Genomic DNA, 18,601 nt, shown 5'->3' on the forward strand with positions numbered 1-18,601 from the left:
ATTCTGATTGATGAAAACATTTCCCATGTTTGGCTGGTATAATCAGACATGATGAACATCTTCAGGCCCAAGCTGGCTGGATTATGGCCTAATGAATAACTGGGTCAAAAGGTGTTAGTTAATATTTCAGGCGTCTTTTAACAAGCTGCCCAACGACAGCAGAAAGGATATTGTGCTACTGTTCTGGAGCAAAACGATTTTTTTCTTTTCTTTTCTTTGTTTTAAAGTGTGGTGGTTTTTTTTTTTTTTTGGCTGCTGCCATGCGGCATGCGGGATCCTTATTTCCCCAACCAGGGATCGAACCCATGCCCCTTCAGTGGAAGCACGGAGTCTGAACCACTGGACTGCCAGAGAAGTCCCACAAAACAATTTTTTCTAAGCCAAGTGTTACTGAGAAGCTGAACACAAATAAAGAAAGCTGACGCGTGGCTCCTCAGCCAACTCCGTCCTCTCCCGTGCATTCGGCAGAGAGTACTTCAGTCTGGGGACCCCCAGAGCATCTCCTGAGCGTCAGGAGCCTAGTCCGAAAGCCAGCTTTAGAGCTACCTGAGGAAAGCTCCAGTGCAGACCCCCAGCGGGGACATCCCTGTCTTGACACATCTCTGACGCTGCCGAGCCCACGGCATCATCATCATGGTTCTGCATCTGCCGAAAGCGAGCCTCTCCTCCCAGGCACTCGTCACTCGGCCTGGTGTTGGCACCTGTCAGGGACAGGTCTGGCACTTCGCCCAGAGTAAGCATCATTAACCACATTTTATGCAGGATGAAACTGATGCTCAGAAGGGTTAAGGGACTTGTTCAAGGACACAGTGCTGGGACTGGAATGCACGCCCAGCCCTACATGCCACCAAATGCCAAGCTAGCAGAGAAGAGTGAGGAGAGACCCTGAAGGAGGCCACTGTAAGACAGCCAGGCCACAGGGGTCGTGGTTTGGATACCACCAGCTCACACTGATGAGGATATACCCTCTGCCCACGAGGCACTGGATGAACTTGAGGTTCTAATGAGAAGGCCTTGTGTCTCTACTGCAACCTGGGGTCACCAGCCTGCTCTCTATTGGCCACATGGCTCCAAGATGAGGAGACAAGATCCAGCACAGGACTGAAGGCAGGTGCTACTGCTGAGGAGCAGGAGAGAGGTTTCAAGGAGAAAGAGTCCACTTTCTACTGTCTGTTGACAAAGTTTGGTGCTGATGTTAGGGCTCTAATACCTCCTTGAACGAGCAGGTGTTGCCAGAAAGAAAGCTTAAACGCTACAAACTGGACTAACGCAGCTTCAGTATCCAGTGCAGAGAACACTGCCCTGGCCACAGGTCGCATACAGTCTGTGCCAGAGACAAATGCAGCCAGCTGTGTGCTCACCACGGTGCTCTGTGACACGGTGAGGCCACCAACCACGTGCAACTGGGGACAGAGCACTTACATCCTCACCACGGCAACAGCCAGCGCAGCATAGATGGTTGCTGACACGGAGGACTAACGATGTCATTTCACACCGAAACAGCACATTAGCTGCCCAGAGCACGCCGATAAACCTGACCTCACCTAATCCGCACAACAAGACCCTGAGCTAAGCCTCACCAACTTCCAGTGATACCTGAGAAAACCTGAGGCTGGGCGAGGTGAAGTAACTCGCTCAAGAGCGCAGTAGGGAGGACCTGAGCCAGGACTCCATTCCTGGGCCGCTCCCAGGGGAAAGCCCCCCTACACACACACAAGGACAGCGTCCTACCCTAAGGTGAGAGCCAAGGACCAGGAGCTGCACTGCCCTATGCTGAGCGACAGCAGATCCTGTCCGAGAGCTCCAGGGCATCTGTGCACCTAAATGGCCAGGGCCTGAGGAGGGCCTCAAAGAGCCCCAGTCCTGGGAAGCCTGTCCCTTGACCAGACCCTGGAAAGAGCCCCTACCTGGATACGGGATGGAGAGGAGAGTGAAGTCGGCATAGCGCTGGGCTTTGTCCACCTTCTCGGAGGAGGTGACACTACAAGACAGGATACAACGTGTTACGGCATCACAACACACGCACACCATTCCCCACAAGCATTACCACAGCTCAAATGATCCTCCTGCTATAGAAACTACTGTTCAGAGTTAGGAATGATGCCCTCCAGGGGGCTTACTTAGAACGACTAAGAAATGCGACTGCTCTGCCGCCTCTACCCCAAGTCACCAGGTGAGAGCGCCGACTCCCCCGGACCCCACAGCACCCGCAACGCAAAGGGACCTAAGCCGCGGAACAAGCTTCCCCCAAAGGCAGCATCGCCCCCTGACCCGCAGGGCGGAGTGAGAAAAGAGCAAAATAACAGAGACACTGTCCAAAAGGGGCCCTGGGGCAGACTCTCGTCTCCACCTTCTCCGGCATCCACTGCGGACACTCCCAGACAGCATCAGAGAGACACAGGACTACTCTGACAGACAGCGGGATGTGCAGGTGACTGCAAACTGCTGAGCTGTAACAGCCTCAGTGTGGCTTATTTTCTAAGACATACTTGGCAAAATTAAAAGTGGCTATTATAAAAAATAAACAACACTTTGGAAAAATTCCCCAAATTTCATCACCCTAACCCAGGTTCCATTTGTTTCTAATTTTGCCTTACCGTAAGAAGATTTGTTCCACACAGGACATAAAAATTGAGTAAATACTGATTTTTTTCGATCCACTTTAAAAGAGACTCTAATCTACCAGAGATGGCGCAGCGGCAGCAGAGCACACGTTAGAGACCCACGGCTCCCTTGGTGCTCTCCGCACCACCCCAGAGAAAGTGACTTAACCTCTCCGGCTTCAGTTTCTCCCCTCCAAGAGGGAGACACTAGAACCTCCTTGCAAGGAGGGCTGTGTGAGGATACAGGGAGAGGATGCACGAGGCCTGGCACGCAGTGTGCCCTTGTAACTGCTCTGTGCCATCTCCGACCCCACGAGCCTGTGAGCACACGGCCTCCACCCACTTCGAAGGGGGTGCCCTGCACTCACTTCATGCCAAACTTCACCTTCTTGTTCTCCACCATCAGGTCACAGATGTATTTCACTGACAGGTACCGGAGCAGCTTGATGTCATACCCTCTGACCTTATCAAAAAGATGCGTGTCGGAACTTCTGAAACAAAGAGCCAGAGGGAGAAGGTGCACTGCACATTCATCCACAAAAGTCTGGGGCGTGAGGGGCGCGTTCAAGGAAGTCTAGTTTCTACAGAAGAATTTCTGATTCTCTTCTCCAGAAGACAGAGGGAGGGCCAAGAGAGGACAACCGCTCCCAGGGAAGGTGACTTTCTAAGTGATTATCCCGCTCTCTGGGACGCATTTCAAAGAGGAGCGATCTGCACCTGGGGCGGAAAAGGGATTTTTGGTGCTGCTTGACGTGAAGCCAGAAGACTCAAGATAATCTCTGAGCTCTAAAAAGCAGCAGGCTAGTGGCTGATAGAGTCTTTGAGCCTCCATTAGAGTTTATCTCTCTCCACCCCCCTCCCTTTCCCCATTTATGACCGTTTTTAGCCATATGACTTGCTCAAAATGTAACAGATTGAAACTTTCACTGGGAGATGGACTTTTTAGAGCTATGTTATCAACTGATTGTGAAATATTAGCAAGTGAATTCCCTCTGCTTAGAAGGCCGCTGAAGCAAGGAGAAAGATAAAATTTTCCTAATCTCCAGGCTGCCTTTTGATCAGTCATACAGATAAAGGCAAAAGCAGAACGAATAAAGTCACCATTAATTTTTTTTTGTAATGCCCACTGCTTTGCTGTCCCCAGCGGACTCCTCACCAAGAACAGTGTGCACTGTGGAAGATGGCCTGGCTGGGGCAGAGGTCGTTTGATCCCGGGGGAAGAGCCAAACATTCTTGAGCACAAGCCAGAGCCACTGCTCTTGGAACTAACGGGCAGAAGCCGGGCACAGCGAGATGCCTTTTCATGCACCGAGCCATGATTTTGGGCGGCTGATCTGACCAGGGTGCTGGTGTGCATTCCAGAGACACCCGACACCAGTTAAAGACTTTCCATGTGGTACAGACCATGCAAAGGAGCTTTTCCAAAATAACCATTACTGCCGTTTTCTAAAAATATTTGGAAAGGAGGTAGGAAGAGTGGGAGCCAGCCCCCTCCTTCCCTTTAAGGGAGCCTAAAACATTCCTCTGTAGCAAGCGCCTTATGGCACCTATCACACAGCTGTGGAGCTCCTAGTGCCCACACCTCTCACGTGGGGACCACAGTCCTTGCTTGCCCTGTGCCTCGGGCCGGGTGTGCTGTGCATCACCTGGTAGGCCAGACGTCACACCCTGGAAACCGTGGGGCTTGAAGACACACAGATGTCTGGCCTGTGTTTTGGGCCTGGGGTGCCAGGAACCCCAGGGTTGGGGCACTCGCTCTGCAGTCCTGGCGAGCACAGACTGCTCAGGTAGTCCATAAAGTCAGCTTCGGGTGAAGCTACAGGGTGGACTTCAACAACCCTGTTGCAGAGGCGTGGGCCTGGCAGCAGGAGGAAGGGAGCCAATCCACTCACCTGGACCACTGATGAGGTCATGACCGTCAGTAGGAAAATGGCCACCACCGCTCAGACGCCTGCCCCCAACCCAAGCCCAGACCCATAACCACCTGGCACTGACCGAAGCGCACAGTCCTCCTCCGTGACATCCTCTGCATCTGCCCAGGCGTCGTCTGCACCCCCTGTGGGAGAAACCTGCGGTCAGCACCAAGGCCAAGGCAGGGGCTCCACCCAGGGGCTTCCTGACCAGTCTCCCCCCGGCTACACCCTAAGGACCACACTCCTGCCTCTCTCAGCATCCGAAGCCCCACATGCCTGGCAGTGTTCGTCACACCCAGCATCTCCTCAGGTGACGAAAGGAGGGCCCTTGCCCATCCCCCAGCTTGCTGCCCCTCCACCTACACCACTGCAGCCCTAGGTGGCTATTCTCCACCACTGGCTTCCTGTTCTTAGTCAAAGACGGTGCAGCTCAACGCTCACCTGAGAAAATATAGTTGTAGCCAGTGCGTCCATACAGCTCCCCCCATCCAGCCAGCGTTGCCGACCTGCAAATATGCTGGGAGAGAAACCGCATTTTCAGGGTCAGGTGGTTTTCTGGAGTTTTTTGGTTCGGTTTTTCCCAGGCTTTCTTGAGATATAATTGACATTCTTGTGTAAGTTTCACAAGAATTGTGAAAAGTTTAATTGTGTAAGTTTAAGGTGTACAACACAGTGATCTGATACGCTTACTTATTGCAAAATCATTACCATCGTAGCGTTAGCTAACACCTGCATCATGTCACATAATCACCACTTCTTTTTTTGTGGTGAAAACATTTAAGATCATCTCTCTGTGCAACTTTCATGTATCTAATACAGTATTATTAACTATAATCACCATGCTGTACATTAGATCCACAGAACTTACTCATCTTACAACTGGAAGTTTGTACCCTCTGACCAACAGTCAGGTGGTTTTCTGAAGTGCACACAGTGGGGGGAACCCCTGGGGACCCTCCAGGCCAGGAAAATGGGTGCAGGAGCACTGCCCAAAGTCTTCACAGCAGTCACTCCGAAGTATGCCTAGAATTTAACCTGCAGCCTCTGTCAAGAGGTTCTCTCTCCCAAACGAGAGGCACCAGAGTGTCACTAACAGTAATGGGTAGATTCAGTGGTCGTCACGCATGTACTTGGGTAAGATCTGGCGGGTATCACATGTGTTTGAGTACAGGACTGAAACAAGTACACCACCTTCCCACTGGATTTACACAAGCCCATGAGAGAGATGTCGCAGGCGGCAGGCACTGTTGCTGCTTCACAGATGAAAAGACGAGGGATGGGCGCAGGGAGGTGAAGTGATGCCTAAGGTACCACAGAGGGGGTTGAGCTGGGAACTGATCGAGCCCACCTCCCTCCGGAGCCTGCGAGCTGACCGTCACTGGAACTGCTTAGCACAGTGGAGGGCAACCTTTGCAGCAGGAGGGCCAATTAAGGGAGAAATGTTTGGGTTTTTTTTTTTTTTTTTAAAGAAATTTTATTTTCTCTCTCCTCTGTATCAAGGAAGCGTAGTGGCTTTAACTGTGCTTAACTATCCTTTTACTCTTTCCTCATCACTGAAGGAGCATTTCAAGAGCTAGAATTCTAGAAACCAGGCAATGGGCATGAACTTCATTATTTAACTTTAAGGCTGAATCTTTATAAATTGTGTTTGATGAGATGCAGGAGGAATGAGAGGAGGTATCTGGTGACCCCACGGTCCAGTTACAGGCTGAGGGAGGCTGTGAGGGTGGCTGGGAGGTTACACTAGGCAGGGGGAAGGCATTTCTGAACGGGTCACGCAGCCTGGTGGTGTAAGGAGGGTCCCTGGAAAACTGCAGAATACTGCCCAAGGGGTCTTCTTCTCCACTTGTAAGACAGGAGGAAAGAAACGGTTTTGCTGCTAGGAAAGGGGTGTGGTGGGAACTGGCAGGTCATCACCCGGCTTTCCGAGGCAGTGGCAGCCTGGGGCAGGGGGCAGGTGATAGAAAGGCAACCTGCTACAACCCGGGCGGGGTGGGGTGATTTTCCAGTGCCGGGGGCAAGAATGCAATCGTGGGAGGGTTGTCCTGGAAGCCTATGAAGAAGGGCTCGGGCAGAGATTCCTGCTGGCCTGAGCAGGATGCACTCTGCGGGGGCTGCTTCATTTTTTCTGGGTCCAAAAGCATTTTGAAAATCTGATGAAAATGATAAACTGTCTCTGGATAAAAATGTACACACCAGAGTTTACCTACGTCTCCAAGTCCATCCATGGACCCATCTCCAGCCCCCGATAAGAGGCCCTACTCTGAAGAGACCAACTCAGTAATTAGGAACTGCAGCAGGGAAATGTCAATCCTCAGGCTGAGGACCCCCCAAGACTCTCATGGTAAGAAGGGAGGTCTGATTCCTGAAAGCAAGACAATGGGGGGTACGTGGTTTGAGTTTGACTGGCACATGTTATCATGCCCACCCTCCCCCATCATCCAAGCTGCCGCGCCAAATCTCAGTCTTCTTTGCATTACTCTGTTAAATCTTTTCAGAGCGGACACACACCCCTTCCTTCCTTAGCTGCTGAGCTCTGAGTTCTTTTCAAGGTTCAGATTCTTCTTTCTGCTCAGTTCTCCCATCTCTTTTCGACCCTGTCTTTTTGGTAACAGAGGCAGATACACCTGGCACAGAGGACTCATCAGATGGAGAAGAATGGGAGAGAGGGCCAGCTCCCCAAGTGAAGCACCAACCTCTGCAGGAAGGTCCCGAGCCGGCACCTGGGGGAAGCTGCACCCCAAGGCAGAGTCTAACACCTGACCTTGCTCCCTGGCCTCACGGCTCCAAAGCATAATCTGCCATTTCTGTACTTTAAGCTTCGCTCTTGACTGAAAAAGCAGGATGTACTCTGAATGCTCTCCACTTACCTAATTAGGAGTGGCCTCTAACTCTGCATGAGAAATACGGCTCTATAGGATATGCTAATGTAGTAACCAACTTTAGCACACGGAATAAAAGCAGCTGCCCTCTGCTCCCCATCTCTTTAAGGGAGGAAACAAAGAGAAAGATGACCTGTTCCGCTTTTAACTGCCTAAAACCCAGATACAGATGTTGGGGAAGAGAACGGCATGGGAGAACTGCTTACCCTTAAATGCTTGAACTTAGTTGTAAAAAATTTTTAATAATATATCTCATTTAACCCAATATATCCAAAATATTACTATGTCAACATATAATCACTTTAAAAATTATTCATGTTTTACATTTTTTGGACTAAGTCTTCAAAATCCAATATGTATTTTATACTCGCAGCACATCTCAACTAGGATACTTTATTTTCAGCATTTAAAGGGAAACGTAGTCCTGCCCCAAAATAAAGTTGTGTTTAACCAAAAAAAATCTACATTGCTTCAGCTATAAAATGGAAATTAATTGAAATGAAATACAATCAGACATTTAGTTCCTTGGCTGCCCCAGCCACACTGGACTGAATCTGGAGAGAAGCAGGAAGCAGGCACTTCTGAACATACCTCCCCCTCCCCAGCCCAGCAAGATGTGCTGGTAGCAAACACTGCTGTCACTGCACTGGCTAGGGCCTGCTGGGAGCCACATCTCTGAGGATGAGATCCCCAACTCACAACAGAAGACCCTCTCCTGCCCTTTGCCATCTCCCTCTCAGCTGCTAGTTCACAGGTCAACCTTCCCCACTCACTGAGCTCCACAGGGACAGGCCTGTCTTAGTCACTTGTCCCCGAGAACCCAGCAGAGCCCACGACCACTTTAAAGAGCAGTGTCTTCCCACCTTCCCAGCTTGCACGTACAAGCTGGGTGGGCACTTGCTAGGCGCTGGGAGGACAGCAGCAAGACAAGGCCTCTGCCCTCAAAGGGATTACCGCTGAGAGGAGACAGCAGACTTGCAAGCACAATAGGAATAAAACGTATATAAGGTGTTTGATCCCTGCTTGGGGAACTAAGACCCCACAAGCTGCACGGCATGGCCAAAAAAAAAGAGGATAATCCCTCCAACTCTTTGCCCTTCCTCTGAAGTGAGTTGCCTTGGGCGCTTTCTCCCAGGCCTGCTGCAATCTCACTGGACTAAGCCAGTCAATGTGGCACTTTCCCAAATGCATTCCGGAAAGTCCCTTCCTCAAGGTCTGCCGAGTGAGAAATAGCAGACCTGACTGCACTACACAGGTCCCTCTGCTTCAGGACTTCTCAGAGCCTTTCCTATGTCAGTGCACACTTACCGATGTACCTCTTGAATCGGGAGCTTGGGGGTCAGGCCAAATCTAGTAACGTGCTATCTCTCACCCTTGTTTGACAGGGAATGCTTTGCACAAGCACATCCTTAAATTACTATTCTGTGGAACACACTGTGGGAAGCACAGGTTTGAGTTTTCCTATGTACATTCTAGCAACAAGCACTATGCCCCACAGAGCAGTGTGTTATAGTCCAGTTATCTAAACCGGAGTTCCCAGAGCTTACAGCAACACGAAACTTTCCAAAGGGGAAGAGGGAATAAATAGCTTTAAGATGATCAATTTCTGGAACTTGACTTCCAGACATACTTTTCCCTAAAATCGACCTGTCCATGAAAGCCTGTGGTCAAGTCTCCTTTCCTACCCCCCCTTTCACATCCCCCCTTCTTCCATTTTACGAAAGAAAGTCACAAAGGGATGGAAACAAGCCCTGTGTCTCTCCTCCCCACTGCCCTGCCCCAGCCCTCACCTGCGCTGGGAGCCAGACTATAGTCCGACAGGCACCAAGACCACAGCGCATTCAGGTACATATTGGACAACTAGAATAGAGAGCCTAAGGGACTTCCCTGGCGGTCCAGTGGTTGAGACTTCACCTTCCAGTGCAGCAGGTGCAGGTTCGATCCCTGGTAAGGAACCTAAGATCCCACATGCCTGGCGGCCAAAAAACCAAAACATAGAACAGAAGCAATACTGTAACAAACTCAATAAAGATTAAAAAAAAAACAAAAACAAGAATAGAGAGGCTACACCCCTGCTTCCCTCCCCTGCTCCAGGCTCTCTGTTAGTCTGTTCCTTCTGGATTAATCTTTCTCAAAATGCTATTTGCATCTTGTACTTCCCTGCTCAGAAATCACAGTGGCTCTCCCAGCAAACCTAAACACGTTGGCCAGCAACCAGCCTCCTGCATTCAGTCCTTTCCATCCTCGGCTCCACCAAGTACCTTGCGCTCCCGTCAGGGAGTCTCTCGGACTTTGCGCACCTGGCTTCATGCTCCCCCAGCGCTGGCACCTGCCTGGAACACCCTCCCACCCTTCCTCCAAAGCTTGCTGCCTAGTCCCGCTCACTTAATGAGGCCATGTCTGTCAGTCCACACTGCTGCCCATCTAGGGTTTTTTTGTTTTAATTTTTGACCGCACTGCACAGCATGCAGGATCTTAGTTCCCCAACCAGGAATCGAACCCACACCCCCTGAAGTGGAAGCACAGGATCTTAACCACTGGACCGCCAGGGAAGTCCCCAACTGCTGCCCGTCTTAAGTGGGTTCCTCTGACACCACACCGTGTGGCCCTAAGCTGCAGTGTGGTAACTTGAGTGCGTTTTGCAGTTACGTTTAAACTCCAGCTCTCTAGTTGTGTAAACGTGGGGAAGTTATTTAACCACTCTGAGCCTTCGTTTCATCTGCAAAATGGGAATATCAAATACACCAAAGGATTATAAAAAGAGGTGAAATGAGACCACAGTGGGCAGCCAAATTAACAACAGTCACTAGAATATAAGCTTGATAAGGGTGCGGATTTTTGTGTACCTTATATGCTGATGTACCTTGAGGCCTGAACATGGCACACATTCAATAAATACTTGGTAAATTATATGACTGAAAGAATGAACAAACAACAATGTACTTACTCGCCTGATCTAATCTATTCATAAACTTTTGATGTAGGCATGATTATTTTTCCCATTTTATAGAGGAAGAAACTGAGGCCTTGCACAGGCAGGAAGTAACAGAGCCGGGATCAGAACGTAGGCAGTCTGGCTCCAGGACACAGGGTGGGGTCCTCTGCTGTGACTGTCCCTTTCCTAATTAGACTCACCTTCAAAAAAAGTTGTATCAGAATTGGTCTGTTTCTCTGGCCTGCTTCCCACCGCACCAGGCACCCAGTTATCACCCAAACTTGGCTGGCAAAAGCCAAGAACACGAGACTCTACACTTTGCATTAAGCCAGGTACCCCATGAGAGGGTCTCAGGGAGTGCGAGGCTAAGGTGTGGTCTTACCTTGCCCTTGAACAGGATCACTGGGCAGACAAAACGTCCTCTGCACCTGGCCGTCTTGCTGCGGTTGACGAGGTCCTGCAACTTGCTCACCTGTACGGTGCTCTGAAACCTAAAAACGGGCAAGAGAGGTAGGTCACTCTGCTTCTGCGTGAGTACTGTGTGCCCCATACTAGGGTTGTGTGTGTGTGAGTATTCATTCCAAATTTAATAAACGCTAAGATTCCTAAATTCTAGATCATGGACATTCTAAGCTTTTCAAGAAAAGAAAAAATGCTATATTATAGATACTAAAATGGAAGTCATCCTGATTTCAAAACCTTTAAGATTAAAAAAAAAAAGCTACTCTGAAGACATGGTATTTAAAATACAGAAACATATATAGCAAACTGAACGTTGATTATATCTAGGGGGTTCAGTATCTTACTCCAAAAGTAAGATAATACGTGTGCTGGGGACCCTCAGGAAATCATGGGGCCATTCTTGTCATCTTTCAGAGTGCAGGATAAGATGAAGGTTCACATTTCACACGGCTATGAGCCTCTGATACCTCCCCAATGTTCCAGCTACCTCTAACAGTCCAAAAAGCCAACAGGGGAGGGAATGCTGGAGCAAAGGTAGTGAAAGAGAAGCTATTTGTGGCCTTGAGAAGCACAGTAGTTAATGCACTGGGTTTAATAAGGGAGCTTCTAGAAGATGAAAAAAATACATTTAGAAATGAGCTTAAGCAACTCACACATATTAAATCAGGTCAAATCAGCTGACCCCTAAAATAAGGGTCTACTCTCATAGTTTCACCCATTGATCCTTTTTTTCTTTTCTTCTTTTAAAATTTCTTGGCCGTGCTGAAAGGCATGCAGGATCTTAGTTCCCTGACCAGGGTTTGAACCCGCGCCGCCTGCAGTGGAAGTGCAGAGTCTTAACCACGGGACCACCAGGGAAGTCCCCACTCGTAGATTCTTAACAAAAGACTCCACAGCAGCCAGTCAGAGCTTCTGGTTGCAAGAGGAACAGGAGGCAGGAAAGTTCAAGAGTGGGAAGCTACCCCCGCCACGCAGAGTAATGCAGGGTGACAGAAGAGAAGGGAGGGAAGACACTCAAGTGCCCTCCTTACAAGGGCTGAGCTTCCAGGCCGAGTCCAAGAGGGCGTTCATTCCTTCTACATCCCAGTCGTGCTAGCGCTCCCGTGTCACTGCACAGCATGTGCACACAAATAATTGTTTCAGAATGAGTAAGTTCACCAACTCCTATACATCTGTGGTGCCTTTTTAAGCATATCTGGATGCTGCTGGCACCAATAAAAATATAGTCTTTTAAAAACACTGCTGATTTCTTAGTAGCCTTCATAGATATATTCTCAAACCAGTTACTAATAAAATAACTACTATCAAGTGAAGATGTGAAATTGAAGTTAAACAGTGGTCTTCAAATAAAAACCTGGACCAAGAGTTTGGTGATCATGGAAAGAGAACAGGGGATAAAATAAGAGGACTTATACTTCCTATGGTGTATTTTTCTGTAAGGTCTGATTTAAGATTTTTTTTCATTTTTATTAAACATTTTGTTTTAAATCACAGAATTATTACATCCTTACCATAACCAATTCAAACAACAAAGAAGTGACTACATGTTATTTTTACGATCAAGATTTTTTTCCTTATTTTGATGGAAGGTGGAAGGCTGGGGTGCCTCTTCAAGGTGCCCATAGGATGGCACAGGCCAACCAGCCAGGTTCTAGAAAAAACATGGCTCACTGAAAACTAAGTTCTGCCACCTTCCCCTCACTCAGGTTCTCTATGAAATAAAAAGGCACCTCAGGGTTTCCCTGGTGGCACAGTGGTTAAGAATCCGCCTGCCAATGCAGGGCACACGGGTTAGAGCCCTGGTCCGGGAAGATCCCACGTGCCGCGGAGCAACTAAGCCCGTGTGCCACAACTACTGAGCCCACCTAGGGACCATGAGTCCATGCACCTAGGGACCATGCTCCGCAACAAGAGAAGCCACCGCAATGAGAAGCCCATGCACAGGAACAAAGACCCAATGCAGCCAAAACATTAAAAAAAAAAAAAAAAAGGCACCTCAGAATGAAGCAATGGCCTAAACTCAGATGCCAAGATAATATAAAACTGAGCACACACAGTACTGCTCACAGTAGTCTCCCTCCCACCTTTTGGTGGCCTCCGTCCATTTGCACAGATGTGGTCAGCACCATCTGTTTTAACCGACTCTCACGGAGCTCACTCCAGCAGCTCTAAAAGCCTTGAAACTGCATATGATTCTCCCAGGCTGAATCCTTCCATTCAGCAAACTCTCCACAAAACTGAGGGAGAGAATATGCCAGCATTTCCCTCTTAGAGGCTCTGGGCAGTCTTATCATGTGAAGGAAGGCACCTTTTTCTTGTTAGGCTAGCTGGTGCTTTATTTTCCTGGGTCCCCTACTCAAAGAACCAATTCAGTTTCTGTTCTCAGTGGTTCCTGTTTTTATTTTTATCTCTTGGCCTCAGAATCTTTCCCTTACTGTGCTAAGCACTGGGCTGTGTCAGGCACCTGATACTCATATTTGAATGAATGAAAGTGAGCTTGTGTATTTATGTCTCTCTTGTGGGACTGAGCCCTTAACCTGTGGGATCTAATGTTATCTGTAAAACACAACGCTGGCGTCTGAAAGTTGGTGGAATGGGAGAACAACCCCCCCACCCTACGCTCACACACGAGTTGGAATTAGCAAGTGCAGAACTTTAACCACTGTCTCCCAATGCTTCACCTGTACTTGCCCTAATTCTGGCCTTTGTTACACTGTCATTGCTCATTGATTGGTCTGTGTTACCCACCAGATCTAAAGGTAGGGACTTCATCTCTCTGGTAGGGCCTGCAACTAGATCCCTGGGGTCTGCCTCATGGCAGCAGTTTGCCTCGTTGACAAACTCATGTCTTCGTCGTTCAGAGATCGCCATCCAGGCTTCTAGTCCCAGATATGGGCTCAACTGGGGAGGTGGGTTAAGAGGACCAAACCACTTCCTGAATCCAGTTCTACCCTGTGTAACTCAGTCTAATTAGTGTCATATTAACACCAAGTCCAGGCATGTGTAAAGAAGCAAAAAGTTCTACTTCTTCCCACCTGAACATGCACATACTCCCTTCTCTTTAACAGGCATCGCCCACTCAGTATCACTTCGAGGCCTTGCAAGAAGTGAAAAGTAAAAACAAAGTCCACGGGACTTCCCTGGTGGCGGAGTGGGTAAGACTCCATGCTCCCAACGCAGGGGGCCTGGGTTCGATCCCTGGTCAGTGAACTAGATCCCACATGCGTGCCACAACTAAGAGTTCACAAGCCACAACTAAGGAGCCCGCCTGCCGCAACTAAGGAGCCCGCGTGCCGCGACTAAGACCCGGCACAACCAAATAATAAATAAAAACAAACAGGGCTGCCCTGGTGGCGCAGTGGTTGAGAGTCCGCCTGCCGATGCAGGGGACACGGGTTCGTGCCCCAGTCCGGGAAGATCCCACATGCCGCGGAGCGGCTGGGCCCGTGAGCCATAGCTGCTGAGCCTGTGCGTCTGGAGCCGGTGCTCCGCAACGGGAGAGGCCACAACAGTGAGAGGCCCGCGTACCGCCAAAAAAACAAAAAACAAACAAACAAACAAAAACAAACTCCACAACTCCTCTAGGGTTAGGGATATACTGCCGTGGCCCTAGCCTGGGCGGCTAGACCCCGCTAGGCAAGATGGGAGTGCCATGGTGGTGACAGAAAGAAGAGGCAGTCATACAAGTGCTCTGATCTACATTCAATTCCTTTTCCCAATACATTCCTTTTTCTCAGTGCACCCCACCACGACCTCATTACAGGGCACACTTATAGATCTCCCATTTTACTCCTCCACTTGAAAGGCTTCTCTGGCTCCCTGCGGTTCCCAGGCTATAGCAAAGGTGAGACTCATCTAGGGAGCTCTCTGAGGCACAGATTCTGGAAACTGTGATTCAGGGACCCTGGAATCTGTGATTTCAATGACTGCTCAGGGGGTACTAGCCCAATAACCACTAACACCCACAAGTCCACATGCCTGATGATCAAGACCATATACAAGCTGGTCTCTAACAAAGGACATTTCAGGGACACCCCTACTCATCCTTCCAAATCCAGCTGAAAGGTCTCCCGAAACACACACCAGGCAGAATCCACCCTTCTCCCCAGTTCGTCTACAGCAGTGCTTCTCAAACCTCCAAGTGCGTACGAATCACTGGGCCATCTTGTTATGCTGTGATTTTGATTCAGTGGCTCTGGAGTCCAAGACTCAGAATCTCTAGCCGTTCCTGGGTGCGCTGATGGGCGCACTGTGAGCGGTGATGGCCCGCTGCACTTTGCAGCACGACTCTACCATAGCACTCATCATCACAGTGCTTCCACGGGGCCAGGCTTTCATGGATATTGTTGGCAACAGCTTCTGGAATTCCCTTAAAATCAACAGCAAGCAGGGCGCCTAGGGGAACAAACTTTGAGATCAACAGAAAGCACTTCCTAGAGCATCAGTGATTATTTATCAGTGTCAAACAACTGCTACCATTTACTGACTGCCTATGGGCTGCATCCTGTGCTGGGTGCTCTGTGTCTGCTCTGGTGTGAACTGTTACCACACGCAAAGCACTCGGGCCTTGGGAGGCCCTCAATAAATGGTAGCTCTTATTTCTAATTCTTACAGCACACACGTCAGGCTTGGAATAACCCTGTTTATCAGCAGGAACTGCAAAAGCCACTTTTCTAAATAGAGGTAGAAACTGATGAGGAAACTAAAAGACAAAGAGGTTCAGTACCTTGCCCAAGTTAGTTACACAGCCAGCAAGCAGGGCAGCCAGCACGTACGCTGACCTCAGGCTCTTAATCTCTACATACGGTAAGTGCCCTTCCACATGTTGACAAAGCATACCTCCCACTTGCTCTCTTAAAAAAAAAAGAAAAAAACAGAACAGAAAACACTGAGGTTCAGAGAGGTGAGCTGTGAAGTCAGCTGTCTCAGGACAATGAGCTATAGGGTAGGAGTAAAACAGGAGGCCAGGGCTGTGACTCCCAACCCCTCCTTCTACGCTGTGCTACTCTGCCAATCTAAGATGTGAAACCCTGAAGAAAACAAAGATGCCAAAGAGGCTTGACACCTGGGAAAAGTGAGCCTGCCCCACCCAGCTGCAGACTTTCCTAACCCCGGGGATGAGCTGTCAAGGCCTTCCCAGATGGGCACGCTTTGGTTACATGATGCTCACGTGTCTTTCTCCTTCTCAGAACTCTCATACTCCAGGAACACGATGTGCTGGGGGTAGTGGCCGCAGATATCCCCATTCACATTTTGGATCACGCTGTAACAGTAGTCTCGGCCAAACAGCTCCAGACACCTCTTCTCAATGCGCTCAACCTGCACAGAGGAGGAGATCTGAGCATAAAGAAGATTCTGGCGTTCTGAGAATTAGGCGGTTCCTGACCTGGAGAGGTCTCTGGGAATGACAATGTGCCTCTGTGATTATAATTCAATACCAGGAAAAGACATCTTGCTAGATCACAGACCCTAAACATGTGGTTCATGAACCCACATGGTAAACTCCGGGAGAGACTCTGAACCCCTCAATGTAGTGGTGAAACCGTGTATGATAAGCATTTGAAGAGAGGTTGACATCTTTCATTAGATTCTCAAAGGGGTCCACAATCCATAAAATATTAAGAACCCCTGCTCTAAGTTACTTTATTTTATTTTTAATTATTTATTTATTTTTATTTTTGGCTGCATTGGGTCTTTGCTGGAGCACACGGGCTTTCTCTAGCTGCGGCGAGCAGGGGCTATTCTTTGTTGCAGTGCGCGGGCTTCTCATTGCGGTGGCTGCTCTTGTTGCACAGCATGGGCTTCAGTAGTTGTGGCTCGCGGGCTCTAGAGTGCAGGCTCAGTAGTTGTGGCGCACGGGCTTAGTTGCTCCACGGCACGTGGGATCTTCCCGGACCAGGGCTCGAACCCCTGTCCCCTGCATTGGCAAGCAGATTCTTAACCACTGCGCCACCAGGGAAGTCCCTCTCTAGGTTACTTTAACCGACACTAATCCATTATCTTCCTTTGGCTCCAGATTCTTCCCCATTCTCCAGCCACAGACCAGTACCTAGAAGCTCTAGTTAGTGTAATGAGTAAAAGATGCAGACAAAGCTGTCTCCTTACACGCAATTTGCTTATGAAATAGAAGGAACACCTCCCTTAAAATTGCTCTTGTTTTGCTCAGTTCAGGGAAAGACCCACCAGAAGAACGACATAAAACCTGTAACATCTCAACAAGTCTGCAAAAGATCAGAAGTTTAGGACCAGGTGGAGTGAGTCAAGTATAACTTTTTACAACCCTAATCTTCAGGGGTGTGTAAGAAGGAAGCGGGGCCCAGCAAAACTGACCCTCTAGCCACCCAAAAGACCAACGTGGAGGGAAAAACTCACAAGAAATAGAAATCCTCAAATTTCAAGGGGCATGAGTATCATTAAGAAGCCTATTAGAAAATACAAATTCCAGATTCCCACCCTCAGAAATTCTAACTCAGTAGGACTGGGTGGGATCAAGGAACCTTTATTTTTAACAAACACCCCAGATGATGCTGAAACAGGTGGTCCTCAGGCTAAGCTCTGAAAAATACTCGGTCATTTGGAGAGTGGGGGAGACCCATCATTACTGAAGTCTTCCCTGCATTACTTCAGACTAGCAGATGCCAAGTTCAGTAAGTCCTAGCATAGGTAACCCCTGGAGCCAAACCAGAGTTTCACAGCCTGGGAGGGAACAGAATTCCATTGGAAAACCTGATGCTAAACCTGCCAAAACCACGTGGGGGATGAAAGATGGCAGGGTCGGCAAGATTCCCATCAGACTGTCAGGCAATGCCTAAGATGGGAATGGCCTGACCAGACTGGAAGCCTTCCAGGTCTGGCAATAAGGAGCCTGAAGGGAATCCCAAAAGTAGAAAAAAAGAGAAACTAAGACTTGCTTTTGACAAAGGAACAGAGGGAGTATGAGTTGCCTTCCTGCTTTATGGGGGAAGGAAAGGGATGGGCCTAATTCTAAAGTCATGCTGAGACTATACAAGGGAGCAACACACTCAGTTTATCTGTTGGCTCCATTCTGCCCCACCCCTCCAGCCCCTTCACTCTGATCTCTGACCTGGATAAATCCTCTACACTTCAAAAAATCTAGACATGAGGGTTTTTGTCCCCATACCTAACGCATGGGAATAACCCTCCTCAGCTCCTCTTCTCTAATCTCTGAACAAGGCCACTCAGCGCTAATCTCTGACCTCCACACCCTTTTGTCTCAAACCAAAACGTCGTCCTTCCTTGGCTTGGCTCGTTCTGAGCCCAGTTCCTCCTTTTCGGTTTTTAAACCCAACCCTTACTCTCCGGGTCCAGACACTGGGCACTTCCCTCTCTCTCTGTCCTATGACCCCTGACCTCAGCAACGTCGCAAACCAGGGACCTTCTCTTTCTGCTCATCGCGCCTCCGGACTCACCTTAGAGCCTCCCGTCCCGCTGCAGTCCTTGGCCCGGTACTGAGTCCGGGAGAACTCCTCCAGCAGCTCCCCGAGCCCCGGCTCCTGCGGCTGTGGGGTGCCTGAAGAAGCCGAGGACCCCGCCGAGGCGGCGGCGGCTGCCCGAGCGCCGGCCATGGCCCAGCCCCGCGTCCCTATCAGCGCCCTGCGTCGCCCTCAGCGCGGGCCAACCCTGCCCATTGCACCTGGAGGCACCGACTCCGAGTCCTGAACCTCCGGAGCCGCCTCAGCCGCCTCCTTCGCTTTCCACTTCCGGCCCCGCCCCACCCAGCCGGATGTTTACTCCAGAGCTGGCCAGTCGGAGCCCGGGACTCGCGCCCTGCCCCACGAATACCTG

General features: G+C 49.5%; 1 protein-coding gene across 12 annotated transcripts in view; it reads right to left on the bottom strand.

The window, feature by feature from the left end:
* Positions 1–18,515, bottom strand: part of MTMR14 (myotubularin related protein 14) — a 43,260-nt gene extending 24,745 nt beyond the window's left edge. For 7 of the 12 annotated variants that reach the window (XM_030840767.2, XM_030840763.2, XM_060307637.1 and 4 more), the window contains exons 1-7: positions 18,226–18,515; positions 15,966–16,114; positions 10,716–10,824; positions 4,958–5,033; positions 4,599–4,659; positions 2,972–3,094; positions 1,908–1,981 (exon numbers count right to left, since the gene is read on the bottom strand). In XM_030840767.2, the coding sequence (XP_030696627.1) occupies positions 1,908–1,981; positions 2,972–3,094; positions 4,599–4,659; positions 4,958–5,033; positions 10,716–10,824; positions 15,966–16,114; positions 18,226–18,381 (748 nt within the window). In that variant the 5' untranslated portion in view covers positions 18,382–18,515. Of the gene's footprint in view, positions 1–1,907; positions 1,982–2,971; positions 3,095–4,598; positions 4,660–4,957; positions 5,034–10,715; positions 10,825–15,954; positions 16,115–18,225 lie in introns of those variants that run through there. The other 5 variants (XM_030840768.2, XM_060307641.1, XM_060307636.1 and 2 more) reach the window with 3 other exon arrangements.
* Between the last annotated feature and the right edge of the window lie 86 nt (positions 18,516–18,601).

The sequence above is a fragment of the Globicephala melas genome, chromosome 11 (genome assembly GCF_963455315.2).
Source record: "Globicephala melas chromosome 11, mGloMel1.2, whole genome shotgun sequence".
NCBI classification, from domain to species: domain Eukaryota; kingdom Metazoa; phylum Chordata; class Mammalia; order Artiodactyla; family Delphinidae; genus Globicephala; species Globicephala melas.